The following is a 27,823-nucleotide window of genomic DNA, read 5'->3' as shown; positions in this document are numbered from 1 at the left end:
ATTTGTCCTTTGACTGTGTCACCACAAAGCAAATTTGGTATGATTTAATTCATTTCCTTAAACCATCTTAAATCCCCCGTATTCTTCATTGGAAGGATGTTTGCTATTTTAGTAACCCAAGTGATAAAAATATAGCATATTTAATTAATTTTAACATTCTTTCGCCATTTTTTTTTATTCGTAAATAGAAATTTTCAAAATCCCCTCCCAGATATTTGCCATTGCTGTTGGAGTTGGAATCTGTATTTACCTTTATCAAATTAATTAATGATTAGAAAAGCAATAAGATATTGACATTTTTGAATGCTTCTTTCCTATAAAGCCTCAGTCACAAATATCCGGAGACAGTTTTCCTCTTTTTCTGTGCTTTGTTCTTTTTTTTTTTTTTTTTTTTACATTTATTGTCTTTCTTTTTGCTGCGACTATGTTATTTAATAGTGACAATGTAGCTATTAATTGGATTTCCTGATATCATATATTTTTGTAATATCGATGCTTGATTTTTTTTTACTGAATATGTGAATATTTTTTGGGTAAATTGATTCAATAAAGTTGAAAAAAAGAACACTGGTTTAAAAAAATAAAATAAAATCTTGCAAGGCTCCTCGTGAGCTATTTTTTTAGAAGAAGCGGCCTGTATGGCACCACGTTAGTGTCCCCTTGGAGGCCAACATGAAACTAGAGCCAAAACTGTTTCTTCCCATATTAATTACGCAGAGAAACAACTGCCGAATTGGCTTTAGTGAGAGGTACTTTCACTTTAAATGTGAATGAAGCGTGGAGCCAGATTAGTTATCTGAATTGTGGGACGAGTCCTTTCGCGTTCTTTGACCTTAAATGCCAAACGAGTAGTAGTAGACTGGCTGACACTTTGTTCGATCTGCAAATCACCAGACCTTCGATTAGGCTTTTGCAAGAGCACAAATGACGTCGTTGTTGTGCAGAGGCCGTCTTCTGTTCAGCTTGACGAGAACGGCGGCCGCGATGCAGTCACACTGCTGCTGGTAAAACGCCGTCGTTGATATGAATTGCTCACTGCAAAATGTCGCTTTGCCGTTGAAATGTTGAAATGAAGTGGGTCGTTTGAGTAAAAAAAAGCCCCCTCGCTGCATGCTGGAATGTTTGTCAGGACGTGTAGGTGGAAAGGAAGTGATTCATGCCTAGTTGGTTTCATGGCCACTAGATGGCGTCGTCGTCGTATCTTCGTATGAAAAAAAAATTAAATGTTGCTAAATAACTTGACTTTCACCGTGTCTCAAATATGTTATAGGAATTACCCTGTTTAAATCTTGACCTTGAACGGTTTCATTTCGTTGTTGTTTCATAGTCATACTCTTTAGTGAACATTTGTTTCCTGGCATGCGCAATTGCACAATTGCACATGGCATTCTCTCTCTCCACACTCACCAAACATTTTGTTTTCCTTCAGTAAAATGATCAACAATACAATATTAGAAGTTATAAGAGGTCGCATTCAGTGAAATGTATGGAACTAGAATCATTTTCTTGGGAGATGTACATCACTTTATATATAAAGCAAATGCCGACGTTTTTATTTATTTTTTTCTGCAGCTCCTCACTGACGAGTGGCAAGCAACATGTGAATGGAGTCGATCTTTACTATGAGATGTCCGGCACAGGCAAACATGCCGTACTGTTGCTTCCTGGTGCTTTAGGTACACACTAGATATGTTGTTATGTTGTGAGAGAGAAAAACAGCTCAAGGTGGATAGAAAAAATAAGTCAACACACCCTGTGTTCACATGCAAGGTTTCTGTGATGTACAAAAATGAGATCGAGACAAATCATGTCAAACCGTTTCCCACCATTGATGGCTTAAACCTAACAGGTACAACTCAACTGGGAAAAAAATCGAGGGTGGGATGATAGGAGGTTGAAAATTAATTATTGAGAGAATTTTGTTTGCACAAGTGTTCAGACTTTTTTTTAACTAGAGATATGGCAGTGTTCAGAATTAACCCATGACATTCAAAGTAGGATGCATAAAAATGTCTGGAAAAGCCTGCTAAAACAGCTGAACCTTTTTGGGGGGTTTCTTACTGGAGGCATTTTAAAGAGTGGCAGCCTTTAACAAGAGTTCTGTCTCTTCTCAAACCTTTTCCAGTCATGTAATATCTATTCATCACAATACAAACCCAGCAGCTGAACAGGGCAGATTTAAAACAAAACAAAATGAGCTAAGAAACCAAATTCTAAATCCCAATGTGTTCTTTTACAACAGGAAGCACTAAGACAGATTTTCAACCTCAGCTCACATCTTTGAACGCGGCTCATTTGACAGTAGTGGGCTGGGACCCGCGAGGCTATGGCCAATCGCGACCTCCAGACAGAGACTTTCCCCTTGACTTCTTTGAAAGGGATGCGAGGGATGCAGTGGATCTTATGAGGGTAGGTCACATACGGCGAGAGTAAGTCCAAAGTAAAATGTCAAGTTTCGCAGCGAATATCCCTCCGACTGCATGTCGGTTTTGCCTAACATGGAGTGCTGCAGCCAAGCCAAAATCGACACAAAGGCAAGAAGGCCTCGCGAGGTGGCGTCTGCACTTCACATACTGGCAGACTAAAAAAGACAATTACTTTTCCTTGATAAATTAAGCAATGACATATTTTGATGTTGAAAAGGCTCATTTTCAACAGTAAACAGAAAAGAAACTTAAGTGATATATTTTAGAAACATACTTTTCCAATGAAAAGACCTTTCTTGTAATTATTTCCCGTATGAAATGTGTCTCTTTCACATCTCTCATTGATTTTAGGCCTTGGGGTTTGTCAAGTTCTCTCTGCTGGGGTGGAGTGATGGCGGGATCACGGCACTGATCGCTGCTGCCAGGTTCCCCGAGTTCATCAACAAGATGGTCGTATGGGGCTCCAACGCTTTCGTAACACAAGAAGACCTTGACATCTACAATGGTACACGCACGGCGTTCTGCACTCTGAAATTGGCCGTTGTCAAACGTTAACGAGCCTCTTTTGTGATTTTGCGTCGTCTTTCGTGCGTGTGCGTACGGATCGTGGGCCCATCAAGCGGTGCGCGATGTGTCCAAATGGAGTGCAGGGATGAGAGTGCCGATGGAGGCGGTGTATGGGCCACAAGTCTTTGCGCAAACATGGGAAGCCTGGGTGGAGGGCATCGCGCAGTTTGCACAGAGACCTCAAGGTGATTTTCGCCAAATGAGCATTATCAATTGCTTTACATATCGGTGGTGCTGGTTCTGTGCTGTCGCCAAAATATGCAACAATATATTATCTTGCCTTAGCTCTTATTTTACAAAGTGTTTGAATTTGGAAGCTAATAACGCCATTATGAAACTATTTTTATGAATTATTTCTGAATATATTCCTCTCTCTCTCTCTATATATATATATATATATATTTTTTTTTAAATGCTCTCTTCAGGAAGCATCTGCATTGAGCTTCTGCCTCTGATCCGATGTCCGTCTCTGATCATTCATGGAGAGAAAGATCCAGTGGTGCCCAGCTGTCACCCGTACTTCCTCCTCAAACATATCGCGGGATCACGGTGAGACCGTGTGATAATATCAGAAAAAGCCCACCATTGTACATGCATTGTGATTCTGTTCCGTTTCCAAATGCAGATTACATCTGATACCAGAAGGAAAACACAATCTCCATCTGAGGTTTCCTGAAGAATTCAACAAAGTGGTGGAAGAATTTCTGCAAGCGGGACGGAATTAATTGTGGAAAAGAACACTTAGATATTTTTTGTATACATTGCTATAACACACACATAAATAAAACTATAAAAAAAAGAATGCTTTATAAAAAAAAGAACAAGCGAATCCCTATTTCTTTTTTTTACATTTAGATTCAAGAAATCCTTTGCTGGATGTAGCAATGTATTCCCCAACATAATGGCTCCCAGCCGCTTACCTTTTTCTTTTTTTTTTTAATAATTATGTGGGACCCTAAACATCCACGCCATCTTGTTTACGTTTAAAAATGTCAGAGTTTGTGTCACTTTTAACACGCACACATGTTCAGTCCCCAGAAGAGGTGGATAAAAACGGGTGGATTTTACGGCTTAACTCATATTCCACAAACAATATTGATCACATTTTCATGTTTAGATTAGTGGGCCTGTATAGAACAAAATCTTGGGATGACATTTTTTGGGTTGACTTCCCCTTTAAGGAAGCTGATGAATGCTTTTCGGAACAGTCCATCATTCTTAAAAATAGCAGAACCAGATTGTTGTAAAGTAACAGGAGGAAACTTGGAAGTTGTGCTAATTTTGGTCAGTATTGCCGAGGCTTGTCGAGTCCAATTTGACGCATTTATTTCCAGCACACAGGTTTAAAAAAAAAATGTGACAGCTGTGTTCAAAGCGCACGCGCCAAGTAATATCTGGTTTTGTATATTTGCATGGGTGAGTGTCCAGCAACTGAAAGATGGAAGTTGCACAACGCACAATCTTTACTTGACGATTTTACAATGTTGCCGTTTGATGCGTGTCAACTTCTGATTTCAGTCCCGTAAGGGCTGTGTTGTGTTTCTGCACAGTACAGTGTTTTGTGTGTGTGGAACAAGTGATTCAAGTCACTTGTCAAAAGCTTCCTTTTGTCCTCTGTGAACTCACTCAAGATTATCAGTACCAGTGGCACTGCCGCTGACAAATAAATCATCCTGTGACCGACAGGCCTTGTTCAGAGCCGGACTATGGATCCGTACGGTCACATTCCCGAACAAACAAAATACTGCTGCAGAAATGCTCAACTCAGTCCGTCGCTAGGCATTTTGTGTCCGATTGTTACAAAAAAAGTACAAAGTATGAGCCCCCGGTCCTGTACGCTGCTGAGTTGCTCTATCGGTTGCCTCCGTATTTGGCAGTCCAGTCTACCCGCCCGTGTACCGGTGGGATGTTTGTGTTTCTGGAGAAGGTGTTCATTCCGGAGAAGCTGGCGCTTGGACAAGGACAAGGGATTGGAGGAGCTCTGAAGTCTTCATGGTCAAGCTGGTTATCTAGGCACCGGCAAAGTTAACATTCATTATACTAACCTTAAAATTTTGCATTTTTTTTCCCTCATTGTTTGTATTCACCTTTATTGGAGAAGATTGTACTCTTGGACAGCTTGACTTTTGATTCAATCCTGAGATCAGCAGGGCTTGATAAATCAACTAAAGGAATAAAGTCAGGCCGATCAGTTTTTCTTTTGGAGCGACATTCTGCTGACGTGTGACTGATGTGTGCTGATGTGACATACCAGCAGAGGGGGCTCCAATCTGCGCCAGTGGACTCATCTGCCTGGTGTCTTTAGCATCTGACTTTTCAAGAGGTGAAATATTTGTCTTGGACATGAAGGAGTCTGTTGAAGACAAGTGACACAAAAGTAAATCGTACGTTGGTGGTGACCTCTTGCTAGACCTGACCTTTAATAAGAGGGAGCTCCAGTTCTTGTCTTTGAGCTAAGCCCAAGATGTCCCGCCACAAGCTTCTGCTGACTGCCTGATTCCCTGTCGAAGATCTTCTTTTTGGATCGATGCCTAAAAAGCACAAAAAGTCGGAGGGTTCACTGGTGCTTTTCTGCTAGGCAGGGTACTCATATACAAATAATAATGGCCCACAATTTTTTTCCCAATGACTCAAAGGTCCTCTTGTTGATGTTGATGAAAGAAAATACCAGTGTAGTCTTTCCAGGAAGAGGAACTATTCTCAAACCTACATGTTCCCATGTGATCATGTGTGTATGTGTTTCCCAATGAGTAGTGGAACTTGCAGCTTAAAGTGTAAGAGACACACAAAAAAAGTTATCCTAAACAGAAGGAGTACGAGTACAAATAATAAGATTCCAATCATTACTTTCTTCATCGATGCAGAAAACTCGGTATCGATACCACCGTTTGAGCCAGCGCCTGCGTGACATCACTGGCCCAACGGGGTTGTCTTCTGACTCTTAGGTTTTTATCAATTAATTAAATAAGAAAAAAATGAATCGGAAGAAAAACGATGACGACGTCATATCGGCCTTCTTCATGATATCACGTCGTGCTGGCTCCGCCCGGAAGATTTTCAAAGGGTGATGCTAAATCCATGCTGATGTGTATCAATTCAAGAAACTGTTTCAACAAGAAGATCATACTAAAATGAACAAAAATCAAAATTGAAGAATATATCCTCTCCCCACTCGAGTGACTCAAGAATAAGGCTGCCAGGATGGCCGAGTGGTCTAAGGCGCCGCGTTCAGGACCCAGTCTCCCCAGGAGACTTGGGTTCGAATCTTAGGCTGCCAGGATGGCCAAGTGGTCTAAGGCGCCGCGTTCAGGACCCAGTCTCCCCAGGAGGCTTGGGTTCGAATCTTGGCTGCCAGGATGGCCGAGTGGTCTAAGGCGCCGCGTTCAGGACCCAGTCTCCCCAGGAGGCCTGGGTTCGAATCTCGAATTTCCCCATTGTGGGACTAATAAAGGGAATATTATTGGCTGCCAGGATGGCCGAGTGGTCTAAGGCGCCGCGTTCCGGACCCAGTCTCCCCAGGAGGCCTGGGTTCGAATCTCGTGGCTGCCAGGATGGCCGAGTGGTCTAAGGCGCCGCGTTCAGGACCCAGTCTCCCCAGGAGGCCTGGGTTCGAATCTCGAATTTCCCCATTGTGGGACTAATAAAGGCAATATTATTATTATTATATTATAACTAGGAGATGCATTCTTACCTGGCAGGTACCTGGACTGCCGCAGGTAGTGCTGCTTGGGAGACAAGATTGCTGCATCACCTTTGTTCAGTCCATTGCTGCTTGTTGGCTTCACCGGTATAGAAGTCTTCGGCACCGGGAAGCTAGACAAAAAGTTGTATTTTTCTTCATGAACTCAAGACTTGCAAGGGTACTTTGGAATGAGCACTCACCAACTGCTGGACACATCGTGGTCTTCATCCCCCAAAGAGTTGATGGTGGGTTTTTTGGAGATGGAAACGCCAACATCTGCATCATCAGCAGTATCCCAGCTGTCGACTGATTTGACGGCCGTCTGACCCCATCGTCTTCGTCCAGCCCTCGCTCTGGCAACACTGTTTCCCGGAACTGCGCTTGCTGCTTTTGTGGGCTTTCGTAGAAACATGAGAGAAATTAGAACTTCATGGTTTGACTTTGCTCGGCGTAATGTGAACCCGAGTGATACGTACGGCTATCGGCTGCCTGTTTTTAACCAGGCTGAGGGGTTCCTGCTGTTCCTCTGATGAGAGCAAGATGGCACAAGCTCGCTGCTGTTGTGCGTCGGGCTGCTGGGACGGTTGGGTGGGATGAAGCGGCTGATGGAGCGCTTGGCTGTTGCTCTGTGACTCTGTTTGGGTCTTTTTGGGCTCCTGAGACAACTTGCTTGTCCTACACAGAGATTTTTCTTCCACGGCGCTTTTGACATTCTTTGCCTGGTACTTGTGCTGCTTGGAGTACTTCAGAGGGACACCAAGTGACTGACCCACATAAAAGTAGGGATAGCGCAGTGCCTGGAAATGATACAAAAATACGGACAATGTAGAGGAAAAAAAAAATATATATATATATATTATATATTATTTTTATTTTTTGGGGGGGGGGTAGCTTGGAAATTTGGGAGGCCGACCCACCATCACTTCAAGACTTCAACGAAAGAATGATGATGGTGCAACGCTCACCATAGAATCAGAAATGCAACTGGGAGGCGGTACACCTTATGATACGTTCTGAGTTTTTTTGCCTTTGAGCAAATTCACATTCAAGTTTTTTTCCCAGTATTTTTGTTTTCATTTTCTTATTCATTTTTTGTTAATTATTTGACCCTAAAAGTTAAATCTTTGCATTGCATATTTTTCTTACATAATTCAGCCCGTGAATCACTAATCCGTATTTTTTTTTCTGCCATATATCGAAATCGACATGAGCCTCGAAAAATTTCTATCATTCTCTTTGTTTAGTTGTGTGTGAACTTTTGTTAGCGCCCATGCTCCCTATTGGTTGTGCTTTACGTTTATAAGACTTTTCTTTTGACCTTTGTACTGTATTATTCTCCCTACATGTCACCTTGTCAATTAGTTTCTTTTCGTCCTTTGTTTCATCCAAATTTTCCCCGCTTGTTCGTAGCCCTTCATGCTGACGGCGATGTTCTTTTGTTTTTTTGGCGAATGTTCAAAATTAAACATGTGCTTATTGTGCTTATTACAAGGCTTTCAAGTTTTTCTTGAATGTCTGTAAGTGAGATTTGTCATAACATCAAGAAAAACATGAGGTTTGACCAGCTTGCATCTGTGTAAAGAAACTAAAGCGATCAATGAATCTCAATTAACATGCAGGTGCACCTGAGCAGCATTTGGCCTTTTCTTGGGATCCCACTGCAGCATGTCTTTCATGAGGTTGATGGCTTCATCGCTGGCATTAGGAATCAGAGAGCTGAGGCAAGTCGGGACACACTTTGGAAAGCGGAAGTTCATCGAGCTGGCTAAAATATGGCCCTCGGGCCAATCTGCCTGATTTGTTAAGAGACAAAAAGAACCACAGCAGTCAATGTGTTGAACTCTGAATTCCGTCATTTTGAGGTGGGACAAATAAGTGGAGGGAAACGCCTCTTGTATGTTGGCTGACCTTCTTCAAAGTTCCCAGCACTTGACAGATCTTGAAGATCTCATCCACCTCACTGTTGCCAGGAAACAAGGGTCGGAGTGTGTACAGCTCTGCCATGATGCAGCCCACTGCCCAGATATCAATGGGGGAGCTGTAAGAAGTGAACTTGAGCAGAATCTCCGGAGCTCGGTACCTGTTCAACCAACAAATGATGCGAACAATGTGATTTTTCCCTCCATTAAGAACATTTAACTTTCCAAACAGTAATGTATGTCTCACCATCTGGTGGACACGTAATCAGTGTATGGTGGCTGAGAGCGGATTTCTCTGGCCAGCCCAAAATCTGCGATCTTAACCAATTCTGGACCAATGCAAAGCAAGTTTTCTGGTTTCATGTCACGGTGGAAATACCCTGGAAAGAAATGGATTGGTAAAAAAATCGTGGGGGTTTAATTGGAGTCAGGTCGTAACTGATTTTGGGCAATAGGCGGGGAACGGCCTGGATTGGTCACCAGCTAATTGCTGGGTGCACATAGAGTAGGGTACCATTTTGAATTACAGTCAATCTTTTGGAACATTTTTTAGAGTCTTCAAGCAGTTCGGATAATGGATGTATGGATTTAACTCAACATGATTTTAGAATTGAGAAAAAAGACAAGATACAGCAAACCAAGCTTGCTTATTAGCCCAAAGTTAACCTGCACAGATAGATTAAGTGTTCAAATATCTACCAAAGATGTTTGGAACAAGTTCATGATTCAAAGTGGCTCTTACTTTGGTAATGTCAAGAAAACAATTGTTTCTTACCATGTTTATGCATAAAAGCCAAGCCAGACAACACTTGAAACATGATGTTCCTTATCTCGTTTTCGGAGAACATTGCATAGTTCCTGACAAAATCAAAGATAAAAAAACAAAAAAAACAAACGGGATTACGTCAAGATACAATGCAAAGAAATGCTGTGTTGAGATGAAAAAGGACCCAAAGCCACATGAGCACTAGAAACTCCAATGAAATCATGTTACCTCTCATTCATGAGCTGGAACAGGTTTTCTTTCATATACTCAAAGACAAAGAAGAGGTGGTCATTCTCCCTTATCACCTCTTTCAGTTTTATTACGTTGGGATGGTTTAGTTTCTTCAGTGACTGTACAGGGAAAGTGATTAGTCAAATTAGTCACAAAAAACAATCATTTGTTAAATGTACAAAAAACAAAACAAAAAAACTCCCTTCAAATTAGGGGCATTGTTCGATTTTACAACACAATCTTGTGCCCAGAATGCATAATTTTCATGCACACAACTAGATCATTTGGTGATCATGTCCACGGCTGTAGTTTGCAGTGCCATAGGAATAACCACGCTATCATTGGAGTCTCCAAATGGATTTCCAGTGATGGATTACTACAAATGGATCAAATTCTCACCTTCAGCTCCCTCAAATTCATGCACTCTTCCCAAGAAAAAAACTTCCTCTTCATCCTGAAAATAGCACACATTCTTCACGATTATTATAAATGCATCATATACACTTCTAAAAATGTACTTTCACTGGCTTTTGAATACAGCCCTGTCTTTCTTATCTCCTCTGATTTTGCTGTTTGTTAGGGATGATCCCATTTTACATACATTTTACGATGGATCAAATTGACAAAAGCTTTTCTTTAAAACAGAAAAGTGAGGAACAACGCTCATGTCGCTCATCCGATGACATTGAACAGACAGTACGCCTGGGCAATTTCAAACAGTTCCCAGATGTTTTAATATGTCAGACATGCTTTCGTCAAAACACCCCCAGAATCTAGAATGATGGGGAAACAATTGGCCTGGTTTTAGGGGCCTTGTGTTCTGCCCCATATCCTGCTGGACCATTGCGCCGTTATCGCCACTCATCACTGACCAGGTGGCGCCTTTGCAGGCAGCTTTTGGCAAACGCTAATCTGCACATCCAGCAAAAGTCACCACAGCACTGCTTACTTTGTGTGAAGCCATAACTACAAATACAAACAATAAAAAGAAAAGGTTCCACGATATGCCCATTTTAAGAAATCTAGAGTCCAGCAATAAGACAAAAGTTGTAATTTACGGCATTTGATTTTCTTCATACATTCAGTTTACCTCAGGATGAGCCAACATGTTTTACTGTGGCCCGCTTATTCCCTCATCTCAAAATTGTGCTGTCTGACCTTTTGACATCTTCTAAAGGTCAGATAGCCGTGCTCACCTCTTGATGGCAACCAGCTCGCCAGTCTCATTGCTCTTGCCCAGGAGTACACTTCCATAGGTGCCATCCCCCAGCTGTTTGAGCATAGCGTAGCGGTTCATTTTCCACCGACGCCCCTCCCTCGGCTCTCCTCCTTAAAGAGGAGCCAGTCAGACAGTGCTGCACTCTCTCACTGTCATGCAAAGCAATACAACACCGTATTATTTACTCAGACTGGCAATCATCTGCTTTTTTAATACAGAAATGGAAGTCGTGGCTTGGTCCATTACCTGCCTTTCTGTCTATTTCCAAGGATATTCGACTGTTTGGATGCAGCTTGTTGGGATGCCTCATTCAGCTAAACGGAGATAAGCCTTTCACTGCAAACACAACAATCCCCAGTGAGGGGAAGTGGATTAAATTGACATGTGGTTCGGAATGTATGCCAGGAAACAACCTCAGAGGAGAAGCTTGGTCTTTCTTTAGTGCAGCAAGGTTGAAAACGGGAGCAGGTTGCAATTGGGGCATCTTAAATGCTCTTAGATATCGGCGAAATTTCACAAATTGGGCCAGTAATTTCAATCAATTTATTTTTTGTTTTACTGTACCAGTACATAGATTGTCCAGTGGATGGCAACGATGCACCTCAGAACTGCAACAACCAAAAGCTACAGCAGCGAAATCGACAAGGATTTGATCGATTGCTTTAGGCTGCCTAACCCGGAAGTTGATGTTTACCAACTGGCTTGCTTCTGCTGGGAATTGATGGTTTGCGCGCTAACACACGCACAAAAAATGAGCGGAGCACAAAATGGAGAGGTGCTGGATCTTATTTCAGTTCACAATTTTTCGGAACGATTTATGGAGCAGACTGTTCACTTTCACGTCATGAAGCTCACTGGTGCGTTTTTCCTCTGGGTTGGTTCGAGTCCACTTCTGTCCAACTTGGCGGTTTCAATGAGCAGCAGATACGTGAGTCCAAAGCGCATCGTCAACAAGTGCATATGACTTGGCATCACTTGCCTTTAGAAGGGGACACAAAACGTCTTAAGAAGACCTCGTCACACGAAATGTGTTTTTTCTTTGAGTGTGATGCAACTGATCACGATGGTGTCAATGATGAAGTGATCTGATCTCATGTCTTCTTTTGTGACTACACAAACCTGTCCCCTTTGGATTGCTCCATTGTTCGGTTTGTGGCCTACTCAGATGAAATGAATAAATAAGTGAAGACATACACTTTCTTGTTATTATGATTATATTACAACTAGTGTTGTCAAGTGATAAAAAATGTTAACAATTTAATCTAAAAAAAAAATCCATGATGAATTGCGATTAATCACGTTTTCAACTACTATTTTTGTGAAGCTTGTAACAGATATTCACTTGAATAATATCTTGGATTGAATGCAAAATCACAAAATATGAAGTAAATTTAATTCCGAGTGTTCTCAAAGCTTTCTTTGATTTTTGAATTCGATCTTAACAGAGACATCTTTACAGACATATTTCTTAGAAACATTTCTCAAATCTGCCCACGAGCACCACCCTCCAGCAGTGTGGGCCCAGAGGTAACTTGGGCACGCAGTTTTGTTCTGAGATCATGTGTTAAAATGTGGTACTATATTTGCAAAGTGTGCAGATTATTTTTTAGGGAAATCAAACTTAGTTAATTTATTTAACTGAGTTAAAAGAATTTAGGTTAATCTCCTGAATTAAAGCTTTACATTTGACAGTTCAATTACAACCTATTTTATTAGTTCTACATTATTATTTTACCTTTAGTATTTTTGGCCTTTTGCCACAAATATATGTGAGTCATAAATGAAAGGGGGGATTCTGAGTGAAAACATTTTGATATAAAATCTGTTTCAGTACAACTAAACCTTTTCTGTCTTTTGTGCAGGACTCAATGCCATTATCTACATTAGTGATGGGGGACCCTTCAGATACTACTCCAAATTCTTTGGCACAGAGATTAGGTATTGTATGTATTTATTTATAAGAACACACAATTTGAAAATTTTGCAGTGGAAGTTTGAAAGCTGACCCCAGTCAATTCCATCACACATGATGACTACCAATTTATTCTAATTTGAAAATGAATCTCAAAAACTTTACTCTGACAATGAATTAAATGTCTGGTTGTGTGATTTTAATCTCACTTCTGGATCCCTTCTATGAGTTATAAAAAAATGCACATGAAAAGGACATTGTCAACTAAAGTAAAAAGCTCTTTGTCAAACATTAATCATCTTTTGATCAGTGGTTGTAAATTAAAAGTCTAAATGCTTCAGAAAAATGTCTTCAAATTGTTGTCATCAGAATGTAGAAACATGCATTGTAATCTAGTCCAGAATATTTTGGTCACCAAGTGATGCTCAAATAAAAGAAAAAAAAATGAATAATTATTAATACATTATTTTTGTTGTTTTTCCACACTAAAATTATAAAAGTATATCACGGTCGGTGTGTTACATGATTCTGTCCAAAATAGTCTATAAATAGACCAGGTCTTGATCCAGACCAAAGTCCTCCTATTGAGCTGAAGTCACATGTGAAGATGGACCCAAATGAGTTTTTAGTTTTCACTTTGATGTTTGCATAGCGTATGGTTAAAAACGATCACACTCAAAACAGAATGGGAGCATAAAATAGAATCTTCCAGACTGTATGTACTAATTATAGAATGTGTTTCTGTCTCATTTTGCAGCCAAGAAGACCAAAAAGCAAGTGTTTGTTAGTTACAGTCTTCCAAATCCAGACTCAAGCCTCTCTCTGCTCGTGGAAAACCGAATCAAAAAGGAGCTTGAGCTTCATCCAGGGAAATTTTGATTTTTCACTAAGAGACTGTTGATGTCCACAAAAAGGAACAGCAGGTTGTTCTTTTTTTTTTTTTTTTGTATCAATGACCTCCACTACGCACAGTAACGTCCAGTGTACTTTTATTGACACAATAAATTAGGTGATTTTATTATCAAAACATGTAAGCCTATGGCTTTTGGTACAAATGCATCATTAAAAAATAAGACTTACAAAACAGTTTTGGTGGCTGGGTTGGTTTGTTTTTTTCCCCTTCCGTTTAACTGTTGAAAACATGAACCATTAAATCATACAGGCTGTTGAAAATACAATGCATGCTAAAGAAGTACGAGGGAGATGTTGGATCCTGCAATTCTGTTTGTAGTAGTGCAAGAAAACATTGAATGTTACTATATAATGTGCTTCTACTATAATAACTGTCAGGTGAATGAGTGTATCACATCATTATTGAATGGTACATGAACACAGTTTGGATGTAGTACTAAGTATCCCTAAAAACAGACAACCCACTTCTTGGAAGGCTGCTCTATTCTAATCACGACTAGTCTTTACTTTTGTCATTGTGCTTTTTGGCTAGTTATCATAGAAGGATTACATCGTTACCACAGTACAGGGGACACAGTGTGAGACATGGAGCTGGATATTCGCTCGTGACGGGCATAATTCAAGCCACAAAAATTGGGCAACATGACAAAATGTCCAAAACAACAGATAAAGCCATTTCAAATGTTGAGACGCATCATTAAGACTTATCGAAGACAACTTCAAAGTCTATTCAACTCTCATGTCAGTTTAGCATTAGCTGCAGTCTCTAATGAGTACACACGCGTAGTGTGCCAAGGTATCCGGTCGCTCATGCAACCATCATACACCTTCACTAACCGCTGTAATGCTTGCTTTTAAAATCAGCGTCTAGTCTGACTTTTGCTCGGAGGATAAAGTGCCACCGTGGACTACCATTAAGAAAAATAACATGTAAAACTTTGTGCCCATTCATGCAAAACAGTGATAGTGGTTGAGCCAATCCCTGCATCTGCAATTTGTTGGCTAAAAAACACAAGACGCTTGATTGTGTCTCTTGAATTGTAGTTAGTGATGGGAATATGAAGCTTCGAATTTGCTTCTTGAACCAGTTGTTGTACTTTCGGACTCCTCTGGATGGCCCTCTCTGTTCAATGTGCTCAAAACACAGACTTGCTATTTCTTAAACCCCTTTATTTAAACCAACAGCGCCATCTCCAGGAGTAAAAAAATGCGACAGCTGGTTCATGAAGCAAAATTGAAGCTTCATTTTCCCATCACGACTTGTAGTGCAAAAATAACAATTAAAAGATGGCAACTCAAACACAGAGCACATACCCATAGCTGCTCCATTTACCTTCATCAGCCTGGGAAAGACTCTCATAACAGAGTCGAACGCAGTGCACCACAGGAGACTTTTGACAAATAAGTCATCCTAAATATCTTGGCAATTCTTGAATGACTACTACAAATGACAAATTTACCTTCATCGAAATTGCACCCTCGCTTTGTAGAAGATATAATTTGATTCATACCAAAATGCTTCCCTTTAAAATAGTTGAATCCCAAGTTCAAATGGCCTTCCAGTCCTGCTAATTGCTACGCAACTCATTGCAGTTGTGCTCAAACGCCATTGGCCATTGTGTGGTTGCCAATCACCTCGCCGCCAGTTGCCAAGGAGTAGGAGGCAGGTACCGCTGCCAGAGCGGTTGCTGCTGCCACGGTAGCGCCGCCAGTGGCGGACAGGTGAAGTGGCGTGTCGTGGACGCGGGAGTAGTCTCTGTCGCTCTTAGCCAGAAGAAGGTGCTGCTCGCCCGGATGGAGCAACGTTTGACGGGTGAACGTCTCACCATCGGCCAGGGTCTCGGGCAGAGGCTGACCCCGCGGCTCGGGGAGCAGCAACAGGCAGATGATGCACAGCAGCGTGCAGCAAGCGAAGATCACGTGATGTAGGAAGTAGCCCTTCTGGTTGTGCAGCTCCATGATGGGCGCTGTCAGCATGCCGAAGCCGGCGCTGGCCAAGACCAGACCCAGACCTCCACCCCTGAGTCATGACAAGAGCATTTACGTAACGCATATATCCGTCCGTACAAGGGTCATGGGTCACATTCACACCTAAGGGCAAATTTGAGTCTTCAGTGAAGACCCATGCCGCCCTGTTACTAAACACAATTCAAAAATAGCACAGGCATAGTGAGCAAGGGATCAGCACATCAGTCTTGGCCTCACAGTTCTGCAGTTAGTGGTTAGAAAGTAGTAAATACAATTTTGCATTAGGGCCCAACAATTAAATGAAATCAAATTGATATCATAATGTAGTAGGTTGCAAGTAACGTGTTCGAGTTATTTAATGTATTTAAAAATTTCTATTGCCGTGGTTGTAGTTTGCAAAGGTTGAACGAGTGGGCTGAATGGGAGTCTAGAGGACTGAGGACACATCCCTGAGGTGTCTCCATTTTGATTTTATTGTCGATGCCCATCCTGACACTCTTGGTCGGTGGCTGAGGAAGTCCAGTGTCCATGTAGCTTTGCAGAGCCCCTTCACAGCTGTGTGTGAAATTTTGATTCTGTCATGTAGCTAAATGAGTTCACCAAAATCTTAATATCGCAATCTACAACCGCACTGATTAACATATTGCACAGCTAATGTCTCTCTGATTCTGTCAAAATTGAGCGCCATGGTCAAGGCAAAATATTTGATACAGCCCTTGTTTTTTATGTGTAATTAGTGTATGTGTAATTACATTGTGTAATTAGTGTATGCTATTTACTGCAGTGAATTTGCATTCTACATTCAGAATTCAAATTCCAAAAGAGTGACTTCTAAATGGCATAAACCATTTAAGAAATAGGAAACCCACAGATCTCGTTCTATAATCCTCATAACGGTCGAGACTTACCTAATGACTGTTGGTGTGATTTCAGCACAAAAGAAAATGCTGAGGGTGCTGACAGCATGAGAAGAGAACATGCCAATAATGGAGAAGGCCACAGAGAATTTCCTCTTTAGACTGTCCCGCAGGACTGCCCGAAAAAGAACGAAAAGCAGGGAAGAAAAAAAAAAAAACACACTCAACATTGTAATTTAACCAAATTGATCAAATGTGAAAGGGTATTATAACATTCATGACTTGTACGGTACCTGTGTCATAGCGAAGACTGTACTTTCCAATCACTGTATCGCGTTTGTGGTTGGCGTGTGGAAGGGTCAGAAAAGAAAACACGCTATTGACAAAAGTTTCCCAAGAGGCAGTTGTGACGCAAGCGAGCAGCAAATCCTAAGCTATATTGCTCACAAATGACTTTGTGACAAGGAACTTTTATAAGACAAGCAAATCATGATTGATTATGATAGAAAAGATGAGCTGTAGGTGGTCGTTCAAATATTGCTGATGACTCACAATTGAGCAAGCCCAGCTGCAGTAGTGACGCGAGGGCAGTGATGATCATGAAGGTAAGCAGGCCTCCACGTCGGCCCATCAGCCCGACCATGGGGCACAGCGCCATGCACGTTGCCACGGCGATTCCAGCCATGGTGTAGTAGTCTGTGTGGCACAAAGCAGTGGGCTGGGCCTCCGGGTCCATCATACTTCGAGCGAAGCAGTGGTGGATCCCATAGCCGGTCAACCTGCAAAGATGGACACATATAAGCAATTGAGGCAAGTAACTACTGGTAAGTTACCTTTTCAAGGTACGTGTGGCAACGCTATAGGTACCATCTGCATTTCAGGCCAAATATGATGCCTTTATCCTCTTAGGTAAAGAAATTAAGTTCAGTATATTGAGTGATTAGACACAATGCCGTTTGATTGGTCGAGAGAATCGACACATTCATGTCATCATCGTTTTCTGGAAAGTTCTCTTTGTCAATGATCTGATCCCCATTTCCACAGCACAAACCACTTTAAAGATGTGACGGCCAAACCACACTTACGAGTTGACGCACAGCACCACAATGTTCTTCCACAGGTTCCTGGTGCTCATCATCTTCACGATGCAGGTCCGATGGGGCTTCTTGTGCAGCTCCTGCTCCAGCTCTGCTTGAAAACAGGACACTTAAAAGCATTGTCACGTGACCACTTGAAATATAGATACAACCTTTTGGATCATGAGTGTATTTCTATCAATGGGCTTCAATTTTATTGCACTTTTCTACTTTTTTGCTTCAATTCAAAAAAAGGAATAGAGTAAAAAGGGCAAATTGATAAACAGTAAAATGGTAAAAACTGGATTTCCACTGCTGGTCCAAGTGCCCAATTTGATTTAATGCATATATCATAATAGGTAATAAAATTTAAGAAATCGCATGTAGATCATATCACAGGAAGGGCATATTGACATTATTTTATATAAGTTTTGTTCATCTGAAATATCAAGAAGTTCCTGCAACCACAAAATACTGAATAAAGTCAAAGCTAACTGCACATTAGGTTTGAAATAATTTTCACCTGCAAGAACTCTGCTGGGTTCTGTTGTCATGTCAACTTGGTTCTTTCTTGCAATGCGCAGCATCATTGCTTTTGAGCGTCTGTAGTGCTGGGTGGTCAACAGCCAGCGTAATGATTCAGGAAAAATCCTGCAATTCGGAAAAAAAAAAGATGAGCAAATACACGAAAACTGCAAATAGTGTAAACGATCTTGAGTTTCACTCAACTCACCACACGTAGGGCAGCATCAACACGAAAGGGCTTATGATTACGATCTGCAGGACCTGCCAGTCATCTCGGTCTGGCCAATTGCGGCACAAAGCAGCCACGCCAGGCATCAGTAGCTGCCCTGCGACCATCAGGAAACTGGCCACCATGGTCATGGAGAAACGCCAGGCGGGCAAGCAAAGCTCAACCCCTGAAATAAAGAGAGCAGAAAAAAATCTGGTGAAATGAGAAAAAAACAAAACGATGAGTTAGCTGATGGAAATGGTCAACATCATAAACTAACATCCACTAAAGTGACTAACGTGTTTCATGGTGGACCCGGTACTGATTTTCCTTCCTGAATTATTGGGGACTCTTCGAATTGATTCTTCCATTGATGTGCCACTTGCTTTTAACCAAATCAATTCAGTTTCAGCATGTCTGCTACCATTTCTTCACCTTCTACATCTAACAAGATGCAGTCGATAACGTGTCATCCATGTGGCAAGATCTTTGCTATGATCTATTGTTGTGGAAGGAGGAGGGCGGGGGGGGGCCTCATGTGCAAAGACTTTCATACTCAAACACGTATGGTCATCTAATCATTTCAGGAACATTTTCAGCTAACACTCATAAATTTGAAGATCGGTAGCTTTGACATGCCCCTTTTGAGATGCGTGCCAACGACGACGCTACGTTGGTTAGCCGACTGTGATAGCGCACTATATAGTCTTCATACGCTACCTGTGGGAGCACACGGCAAGTGCCGCAAAAGTCGTTTCGCTTCTCATCTGAGTCGGCTTCATCATGCAACAAACACTTGGAATCTCTGAGTACAAGTACTACTACCTACTTTTTAATACTCGCCGATCCGTCTAAGTACTTGATAGTGCCTTTACGTCTTGCAATTGCCATTCAAATGTGTCTCATTTTAATTTAGTACTCTTCAAAAACACAAAACAAAAACTTTCATTTAAAAAAAAAATGACGCAAGCTTCACTTGGTACACACTGGTGGAAAAGGGCTTAAAAACAATACCCATCCTTTAAGTTCAGTTGCCGATGACTCCCTGTGCTGGTTTCAACTTCAACCAGCTCGAATGGGATATTGCGCACTCACAAACACGCGCACCAAGAAATGCACACAATAGCACAGACCTTTTGTTCTCGCCGAGAAGCAGAATGGTCTTACTTGTGCTGATTATGTCAGTGCCCCCACCCCCCAGCTTGTGGGCTCATCCTGGTATGGCCTCACTCCCATGCCTACCCCCTGCCTGTTCTTACCACTCAAATGTCTCACCCCATCCCCCAGGATTACTCCTCATCGCCCCCACCCTTTTCCCCTCCACACATTCATTCACCAGGCGCTTCCTTGAAAACAAACAGTTGGTGAAAAGCAAAACCGGAGTGACAAAGTTGTCGAACCAAAGAGAAGGCAACAAGTTACGCCACTGATCTGGATGACTGATGGCTGGCAGTGGAGCTACACACACTGACTTTGTCTTGTTTGTTACTCACTCTCGGACTGAGATATATTACCACTGTCTGCATGCGAGTGCACAACAAAGTTTCTCCAGAGAGGTGTGGAATGCTAAATATTTCATAGAAGACTCAACAATAGCATCAATATTTACCAGATTACGATTCAGACCCTTAACTGCCACATCAAGTTTGGAGATACGAAAAGCAGCTCCTCAATGTTGGTATATTGGATGTTTTAGATTTTTCCCTGCTCCAACTCACCTAATTCAAAGGATCAGGATCATTACCCAGCTTCTGCAGATCTTTCTGATTATCACTCCTAAATATAACATGTTCTTATTTGGACGTAATCTGATTTCATAATCCTGAACAATTCAAGAAGCAGTAACTCTATTTTTTTTACTTTGTACTTTCCCGTTAAAAGAAAGCAGCTTGTAAAATGTTTGTATTGGCATAGTGATGGATGCAGACCGCACCTCATTAAATTCAGTTTAACTACACAGAAAGTTGACAACAGTAATAATTTGACCCTATGAGTAGGGATGAAATGCTCTCTCTCTTTATCTGATTGATTAGTATAAACACAACTCGCTTTCGGGATGTGAGTTGAAATTATAACAGTGATTGCAATAGAGGACCGTAGCCTCAAATTAAAATAAAAAACAAACATGAGGAGGAAGAAGCTCAATGCTAAAAGCTCCCCCAGCATGGCCCTGCAAGGTGTTCAATTACCAACTCATAAAAAACGTCCCAAATGGCTGCCACGCCCAAATATGCACGGTGTCAGCATATTTAGGCCAGTGAGATTTTAATGTGGACTGCATGCTTTAGCAAGAAAACCAAATGAGGAAAGGTTTAAAATTAAGATGCAGAAAGTAAGCCCATGTGTGTGTTTGTGTGTGTGAGTGTGCTAATAATACAATCGTTGACGGAGAAAGAGAGAAAGCAGTGCAAAAAAGGGGACGGAGTATTAAACGATGAGATTTCAGTATCAGAATTCAATGTTTCTCTTGGTAGAAATTAAGAATGAGGTCACCAAATGGGGTATCGCAAATCATGTCGGTGTTTACATGAATGCAATAACCGCACAATTGACTTTGTTCTAATTAACAGCACATAGTGATGATCCTGTTAACATGAGTTGTTGAGAAAATATTACATTTCGTTACTCAACTTCCACGGTATAGAGCAGAGTGAGGGATAAAATGTGAAAATATAAACACACCACTGGTGCTCAAGCAGGTCAGCAAGCCTGACCAGATGATTTCAACTCGCATAAATTCACATATCTATTTTATAATCCCTTGATCGTCCATCTGATCACTCAGCGCAACAGAGATGTTGTACATATAAACAGTGAGAACTGATAAAAGATTTATGATGAATCACACATGAAGGGTTGAGGCTTATTTATTATACACACTTTTTTACTTGTTTATACACTAAGTAACAGTTTTGTCAAAAATCCTGTTCGCATGGGTGGACTTTTATTTCTTTTGGTATTCTCGTAGTTAGAAAGGGCCATTTGCGCCGTTGTGGGAGTGAACACAGCCAACTTACTTCCCAGCCAATTTGGTCTTGCCCCACCCATCCCCTTTAAAGTCAGTGCGCTAGTGGCCCACACATTCTTTGACATTACAGGAGCAGAAATATTTACGGTAAACATTTTTTAAGTGCTTGTAAGCATGTAAATTAAGACCAAAATGACAATAACTGTTTTAAATCAAAGATAACGTTAACAGTCAGTTTTTAAGAGATGTTTGAGAGTGGTGGGGTGTTCCCTTGTAAATCGAGGGCCACTAGCCAATTGCATGTTCTCCAAATACTAGTCTTCCTTCCGCCTCGTGAATTTATCATGGATTTGACTTGATCAGCAAATATAAATACAGTATGTAATATACATAGTAAATACATTTGCATGATTATAGGAAATTAGAGTGCATATTAAAAATTTGACCCATAAATCGGAAGTGTGACCCAGACATTTGCCAGTTGCTGCTGCTCGGTGCTATTTCTACTAGTTGAGATGAGGCTGACTGCTCGCTGCCTCACTTCACATCCCATCCATGTATTTGTACAGGAGATATGCAAATTCAGCACTTGGACTATGAAAATTATGAATGGATTCAAAAAGAAAACCAAAACTGAATCACATAAATCAAATTAAAAATAATTTGATTCAATCATTCTTGGCTTGTTGTTTGCCTCTTCATGATCTAGGTGAGGCTGTACTCCTCTTGCCTCCCCTAACCACATGTCCCAGCGCGAGGACATATCAAACAACCATTAACACTCACATTTAACCATCACTCTGTGGAATTGAAACCATAGTGACTCTACAGAAGTCGCGCAAGAAATAACTATAATTGAATAAAAATTATATAAACCTATAATTTTGTGTATGTACAATATGAATAATATTATTGTTCTGAATATAAACCCAATCAAAATATAGCACAAACTTTAACATCTGTTGTTTTTGTTCCGCTCTTCCTTGCCATCCCAGTGCACATCAGACCACAGAGGGGGAAATGGAAAGTGGCGGTGAGGAAACCGAGCCAAAGCAGACAGGTGTAAGGCGTGTACTTACTGAGCACGTAGAGAGAGAGAGCGAGGCCCGCCAAGCAGAAACCCTCAAAGAAGCGCAAGGTGCTGAACATGGTGACATTGATAGAGAAGGCAACACTCAAACCAAACACCAGCATGAAGAGCACAGAGAGAATCAACACCGGGTGTCGACCAAACCTTGGAAGCAGAGAGAAGAAGAAAAACAAAGAGGAGACAAAGTGTTTATAAACGGTCACAAATTGAGGATGGAATAAGCGCATGCAGGCGATCCGGGCTGGACTATGTTTGAGGGGGGGGAAGTTTTGGTCAGTAGGTCATATTAGAATCAAGCTATTTCTTTACACGGTTTCCATGGTTACTGATCCAAGACACAACGCATAGGCTTTTTTTTCCCCTCCGAGAGGCAGCTCAGCTGTCTGGGTCCAGACCAGTTCAGACCACACAGTGATCTGACAAGGGCCACTCCACTCATTAGGAAAATTGATGTCAATTCTTGTCTTAAAGGAACTGAGCGGTTAAAATTCATTTTCCAGCATTCACTTAGCCAGTGTGTATATGGAATAAATGTGCCCACATCAATGGCATCTGATTTCCTGAAAAAAAAAAAAAAGGTTTAAGCCAATTAGGTATCAAAACACACAGCCATATTGGATATTTGCTATGCTATAAAAATGCCGGACGGCGTTGTCGAGTATTCCCATGATTTAGATATCACTCCTACCAGGGTTCATGTACTGGGGGGGAAGAGAAATAAAAGCGTAATGAATGACAATTTCTACGAGCCTCCAATGGGATTCCTATCACAACTCTACGTTCGTAAAACAAAACCGATTGTCACCAAATTTAATGTAGACATGTATACAAATGTGATAATAATAGTCGGAAGATATTACAATGAAACTTGCAACATCTTGGAAGATTGTCACATCTGAAGCATTAATATGCATATGGATATTAATGAGGCAACGCTTCAGACGTGACTATGATCGTAAATGTTGCGAGTTTCGTGCTAATATTTTTAAACAATGTATCAGATGCCTACACTTGCGCACACGTGGCGGAACGTTGGCACTCTACGAGGCAAATACGGACAGGGACTTTACGATGTGACTGTCATCCAAAATACTAATATTTTCACACCATCATATTTTTATACATGTCCACATAACTTTTGGTGACAATTAGCTATGTTTGACGGACGGAGAGTTGTGATAAAGGTCGGACTGGAGGCTCACCGGCTGACTGCATTGGCAGCCATTGTGCCTTTAATGTCTCTTTTCTTTTCAATCCTAGTGATGATAAGCAGGATCAAAGATGGATGGTTGGACATTTACCAGCCTTCATCAGGCCTTCTGGTCTCAGTCCATATTATAAGATTAGGAATTGCCCGAGTTCCTCAATTGGTTTCATATAATCGACCTTTTTAAAGTTGTTATTCATGTTTATGTGGGGTTTGATGTTCGTGATTGTGTGTTCTTTCTGCCAAAGTACTTTGTGAATGTGTTGCAAAATGTGCTGTATGAATGAGTAAAATAAGTCAGTCTTAGTACGGTCTTGAACTAATGAACATATCGTGATTATTATAGTGAGAATTGTATGGACGCAATCACGCATCACCTTAGATCCGCGACAAGGATGAGACTGTAATAATTTCTTATTGCTTGGGCTACACTTGGAATATATCGGAACGTACATGCAGATTATGTGTTTACATTTGCTTTGATCGAGTGGACATACAAGTATTGCAAAGAAAAGTGACTAAATCTTGCAAAATTGTGCAATAATTGTCAAACATCCTTGATTTTAATTCATCTATTTGATGTTATAGCATACTATCAAATGGTAGCAAATTGCCAATCCCTCCAGTTTTCGCACTACTGCGTCAAGTCTTGTTACTATAAATGGAACATATTTCAGATTAGCATGTCCCAATATCAATTTCCTTCTTTGGGTCTACGTGAATAAATATTGTTTCAGTGACCTCTCAGCAAGAGATTTGATAGAAGCGCAATTGTACATGAGCAAGTCACATCAGGCGCATGAAAATACTGAGATGTTTTATACTTATGATAACTATTTATTCCTAATTAGGACAAGCTTTAGTCACGCCCCCCTCCCAAAAAAAAAAGAAAGAACAGGAACGGGCAAGAAAGAAACATACCAGTCGGCCATGACACCCATCACAAGGTAGCCAACTATGGAGCCCACGAGCAAAGAAAATTTGGCAATGTGGACCTTCCAGGCTGAGTCACACACCAAGTTCCACTGTAAACACACACACACAAAAAAACATGTATCAGAAGACACTTCTCAAATTTTGAGTATAACAAGCACCATTGTAAAAACAGACAAGCTGCTAAAGTGTGGGTGGTAAGTGCAGAACACTAAACTCGGGCGATAAATACAATTGATCAGGGTGCATCTAAAGATGTACCAGTTAATAGCATCCGTTCCCTTATACTACATAATTAATTACATAACCATTATACTATTGTATTCACTGGACATAGTAAATGTAGAGTTTGTTGGGGAATATTTTGACAGGCTCCAACAACAACACTCCCCGTGTTCTGACGTTCGTAAATGAATTTAACGTGCAAGATGCACAAGCCTCCGTTTTACAAAAGATGTGTTTTTTTCAAGTCTGGGGTTTTCCGACATCCCACTTTGAAACACACTGTTAAAAGTTTGTGTTTTAGCCCTCTCAAAATTCATCATCATGTAAATGAGGGGCAGTAATAACACTGTTCTTGGAAAAAAAAATTTTTTTTTTTTTTAATGTTCTTACAATCAAAGGTTTTGAATGACTGGATGAAGGACCAAACACACTTAAAATGTTGAAGTCCGTCTTCCCAGAGATGTGGACGCTAGTTTAAAATACCGCGTTGTTATTCCAGGAATTCTAATAATATATTGAAGTGTAGGACGAGTGGTTTGCACGATTTTCAGAGGAGCAGAGTTCGATCACGGCTGTGGCCTTCCTCTGTGAAGTTTGCACGTTCTCCCAATGCAGGGTACTCTGGTTTCCTCCCACATTCAGATGTCAACGCACAAACACTACTCTCAGGACCATTCAAAGCACACCTCGTAGTCAAAACACAAAAATGGTCAATCAACTGTCAAAAAAATGGTAAATTGTAAACAAATCACTTCAGTCACTCAAGTCTTTCTAACAAGGCCGGTGGTCCAGTGTGAAAAACGATCTTTTGCTCTCTAAACTATGGTTATATTATGACTTTATCTCGCAACGTATGGCAAGCTAATGCTAAAAAAAAACACGCACACACACACGCACGCACGCACATGCGCGTACACCCGATCTCAGATTGAGGTCAGTGGGTGAGCACTGTTCGTCTTTGTGTCGTGTGCTACTGTCGTCTTGGCACCGACAATGCCGATAAAGCCACGCAATGGTCGACAGATGTGATTTCTTTTTTAATTTATGGGCCTGTGTAATGCTCCATCGTTACCTTGGTAACCACATTCTGACTTAGTCCCGTGTGCAGCTCCAATGTCCTCTCCTTGCAGGCGCACAGCAGACCGCTGCCGTCGCCGTCTTCATCTCCGGTGCCGTTCACTTGCAGTTGAAGCACGGGCACATCACCGGTACCAGTTACCGGGTTCGATTCCGCGTTCCACCTGCTGTCGTTCGCCAAAGGTTGCAAACATGTGGCATTGGGCTGTGCCAGGAGGAAATAATCCGAGAATTGGCTAAAGCCTATGAACAATGCCGGTATCCAGGTCAGAACTACGAGCTGCTTCTGGTGCCTCCCGAACCCCCCAAGAGACGGCAGAACCGAGGCGTCGATGTGCGGCAGCAGTCTGGGTACTGGCTGATCGAGTGGGGTGAAGCCGTTCTCGGGCGGGTGGTCGTGTGGCTGCGGGCGACCGGCTGCCATCGCTGCCCGGCCCCACGGAGCAGCTGGCCGAAACAGCCGGCCAGGCAAAGCCCCTCTGTGTTTTGTTAAGCCTCGTCGAACACAAAAGGGGCTCACGCCGCAGATGAATCCTGATCGTAGCAACAACAACAAAAATACTTGCAGAAAAAAAAAAAAGCGGGTCTGTGCTGAATGAAGCCAATCACATTACAGTTGTGCTCATCTCGTCCGAGAGGGGTCCTGAAGCCAAAAGTCCGAGTGGAGAGATCGTTTCAGGAGGCTGGGGGGATCTCCCTGACAGGAATGGGCTGCTCGGGAGAGCATGGGCTTTGTGTTCCATGTGCACACCTCCCACAGTGGGATCCATCCATGAGGAGAAGATTTTGGCCAGCCGGGCCTGTATTTAAGAGGTAGGAAGAGAATACCACCTAAACATCTGCTGCGAGGTCATCCATGTGCGCCACAACAGGTTTCGATCGGAGTCAAAGTGCGAGTCCAGTTCTGGCGGTCTTCAAGTGCAAAATTGCATGCGGGCTCCCTCCCATCGTCGGTTCGACGCCGCTTTGACGCTCTGGGGGTTACATTTACACACGCAGAGGAATATGCTGCTACTGGATGGTCAGTGGGACACTGGGCCAAAGGGGGTCGCAGAAATTGGGGGTGGGGGTGGAGAGTCTAAGCCCGCCCTTCCCCGATCGCGCTATGCGCTGCGATAGGAGCGTCTGCAAAGGGCGATTGCACCAGTGACGGGCATCTGCAGGCAACAATGATCTCCTTTGTGCAGCTTTTTTACCCCAAATTCTTGCAAAAATCATTCAAGCAGACACGACGCCATTGTATATATGACGAATATTTATTTTCAATTGCTGCTTCCAACGACCGCATGTTGCGATTTTTTTGTGCGTGCATTTGCTTGACCTTTGCAGTAACATTATCCGTTTGAGAAAGACAATAGATCGCTTCGGTGAAGGGGGTGTTGTGACGGTATCTGGCCGCGCGAGGGCGACAAACTATTACAAAATTCACATACGTCCTTGCGAGGTTTTAGGCACTAATGAGACGTCGTTTTTTCACCATAGAACAGCATTCCTGGTGGGTCGTTACAAGGTTACACTGCACAAGAGAGAGAAGTTAGAATATCGTGGGAGGGATTCCGGTATTGGCGTGCCTATGACTGCAGCTGGTCCGATTGACTGAGCGTGTGACCTTGAGATTCTAACAGGACACTGACAAAAGGAGCCTGTATTAGTCAAAAGAACGTAACAATGGCGTGGACCTTGCACATTAATGCAACAATTTTGCAAAAAAAAAAAAAAAGGCCAAGCATTCGAATGTAAATGCATTTTTATTGCTTTTGTAAGTTTGGGTTCGACCCCAAATTTTGTCACAGCACTGCTGAAGTACCTTTGAGCTTGAGTGCTCGCTCCTCTCATATTGTACTAATGCAATAAATGTCCCATTATGGCCTGGTTGAGTGAAGGGGGGGGTGACAGCGTAAAAGCACCTTAAAGAGAGAAAATCACTCAAGCCATTTATCATTGATTTGTCAACACCAATTTCTTGGTAACAAGTGTAACAACTTTTGCTCGCAGCCAAATTGTCACTCATCTTTCAACTTTATCTAATGTCCTCCTCAACATACTCAGATACTA

General features: G+C 41.8%; 4 protein-coding genes across 5 annotated transcripts; 2 read left to right on the top strand and 2 right to left on the bottom strand.

Annotated features, from left to right (window-relative positions):
• The first annotated feature begins 667 nt into the window (after positions 1–667).
• On the top strand, positions 668–3,815 carry bphl (biphenyl hydrolase like). The gene is made up of 7 exons (XM_088312825.1): positions 668–1,004; positions 1,573–1,676; positions 2,243–2,409; positions 2,778–2,931; positions 3,047–3,178; positions 3,419–3,542; positions 3,619–3,815. The coding sequence occupies exons 1-7, from the start codon at positions 925–927 to the stop codon at positions 3,716–3,718; spliced, it is 861 nt and encodes a 286-aa protein (XP_088168951.1). The 5' UTR covers positions 668–924; the 3' UTR covers positions 3,719–3,815.
• Positions 3,162–11,516, bottom strand: LOC148324301 (serine/threonine-protein kinase MAK-like). 2 transcript variants are annotated; one of them, XM_088312822.1, is made up of 16 exons: positions 11,375–11,516; positions 11,057–11,146; positions 10,788–10,959; positions 9,991–10,045; positions 9,589–9,710; positions 9,370–9,452; positions 8,842–8,974; positions 8,584–8,755; positions 8,301–8,468; positions 7,152–7,472; positions 6,876–7,072; positions 6,685–6,806; positions 5,411–5,524; positions 5,245–5,346; positions 5,081–5,158; positions 3,162–5,002 (listed from the first exon to the last, which is right to left on the bottom strand). In XM_088312822.1, the coding sequence occupies exons 3-16, from the start codon at positions 10,886–10,888 to the stop codon at positions 4,845–4,847; spliced, it is 1,926 nt and encodes a 641-aa protein (XP_088168948.1). In that variant the 5' UTR covers positions 10,889–10,959; positions 11,057–11,146; positions 11,375–11,516; the 3' UTR covers positions 3,162–4,844. The 2 variants fall into 2 exon arrangements, with proteins under 2 accessions (XP_088168948.1, XP_088168947.1); XM_088312821.1 differs by having other exon boundaries at positions 11,224–11,471.
• psmg4 (proteasome (prosome, macropain) assembly chaperone 4) lies at positions 11,041–13,808 on the top strand. Its single transcript, XM_088312826.1, has 3 exons — positions 11,041–11,738; positions 12,673–12,748; positions 13,480–13,808. The coding sequence occupies exons 1-3, from the start codon at positions 11,397–11,399 to the stop codon at positions 13,599–13,601; spliced, it is 540 nt and encodes a 179-aa protein (XP_088168952.1). The 5' UTR covers positions 11,041–11,396; the 3' UTR covers positions 13,602–13,808.
• On the bottom strand, positions 13,695–26,866 carry slc22a23b (solute carrier family 22 member 23b). Its single transcript, XM_088312823.1, has 10 exons — positions 25,764–26,866; positions 24,455–24,558; positions 22,316–22,470; positions 18,269–18,455; positions 18,059–18,186; positions 17,545–17,647; positions 17,012–17,238; positions 16,753–16,785; positions 16,511–16,634; positions 13,695–15,654 (listed from the first exon to the last, which is right to left on the bottom strand). Exons 1-10 carry the CDS (start codon positions 26,190–26,192, stop codon positions 15,234–15,236), a joined length of 1,911 nt encoding a protein of 636 aa, XP_088168949.1. The 5' UTR covers positions 26,193–26,866; the 3' UTR covers positions 13,695–15,233.
• Positions 26,867–27,823: the final 957 nt, after the last annotated feature.

Source organism: Idiotropiscis lumnitzeri, chromosome 13 (assembly GCF_059441095.1).
Source record: "Idiotropiscis lumnitzeri isolate Australia: NSW breed Sydney's pygmy pipehorse chromosome 13, RoL_Ilum_1.0, whole genome shotgun sequence".
In the NCBI taxonomy this organism is placed as follows: Eukaryota; Metazoa; Chordata; class Actinopteri; order Syngnathiformes; family Syngnathidae; genus Idiotropiscis; species Idiotropiscis lumnitzeri.
Note: the sequence above shows the minus strand (reverse complement) of the source record. Positions and strands in the feature narration are given on the sequence as shown.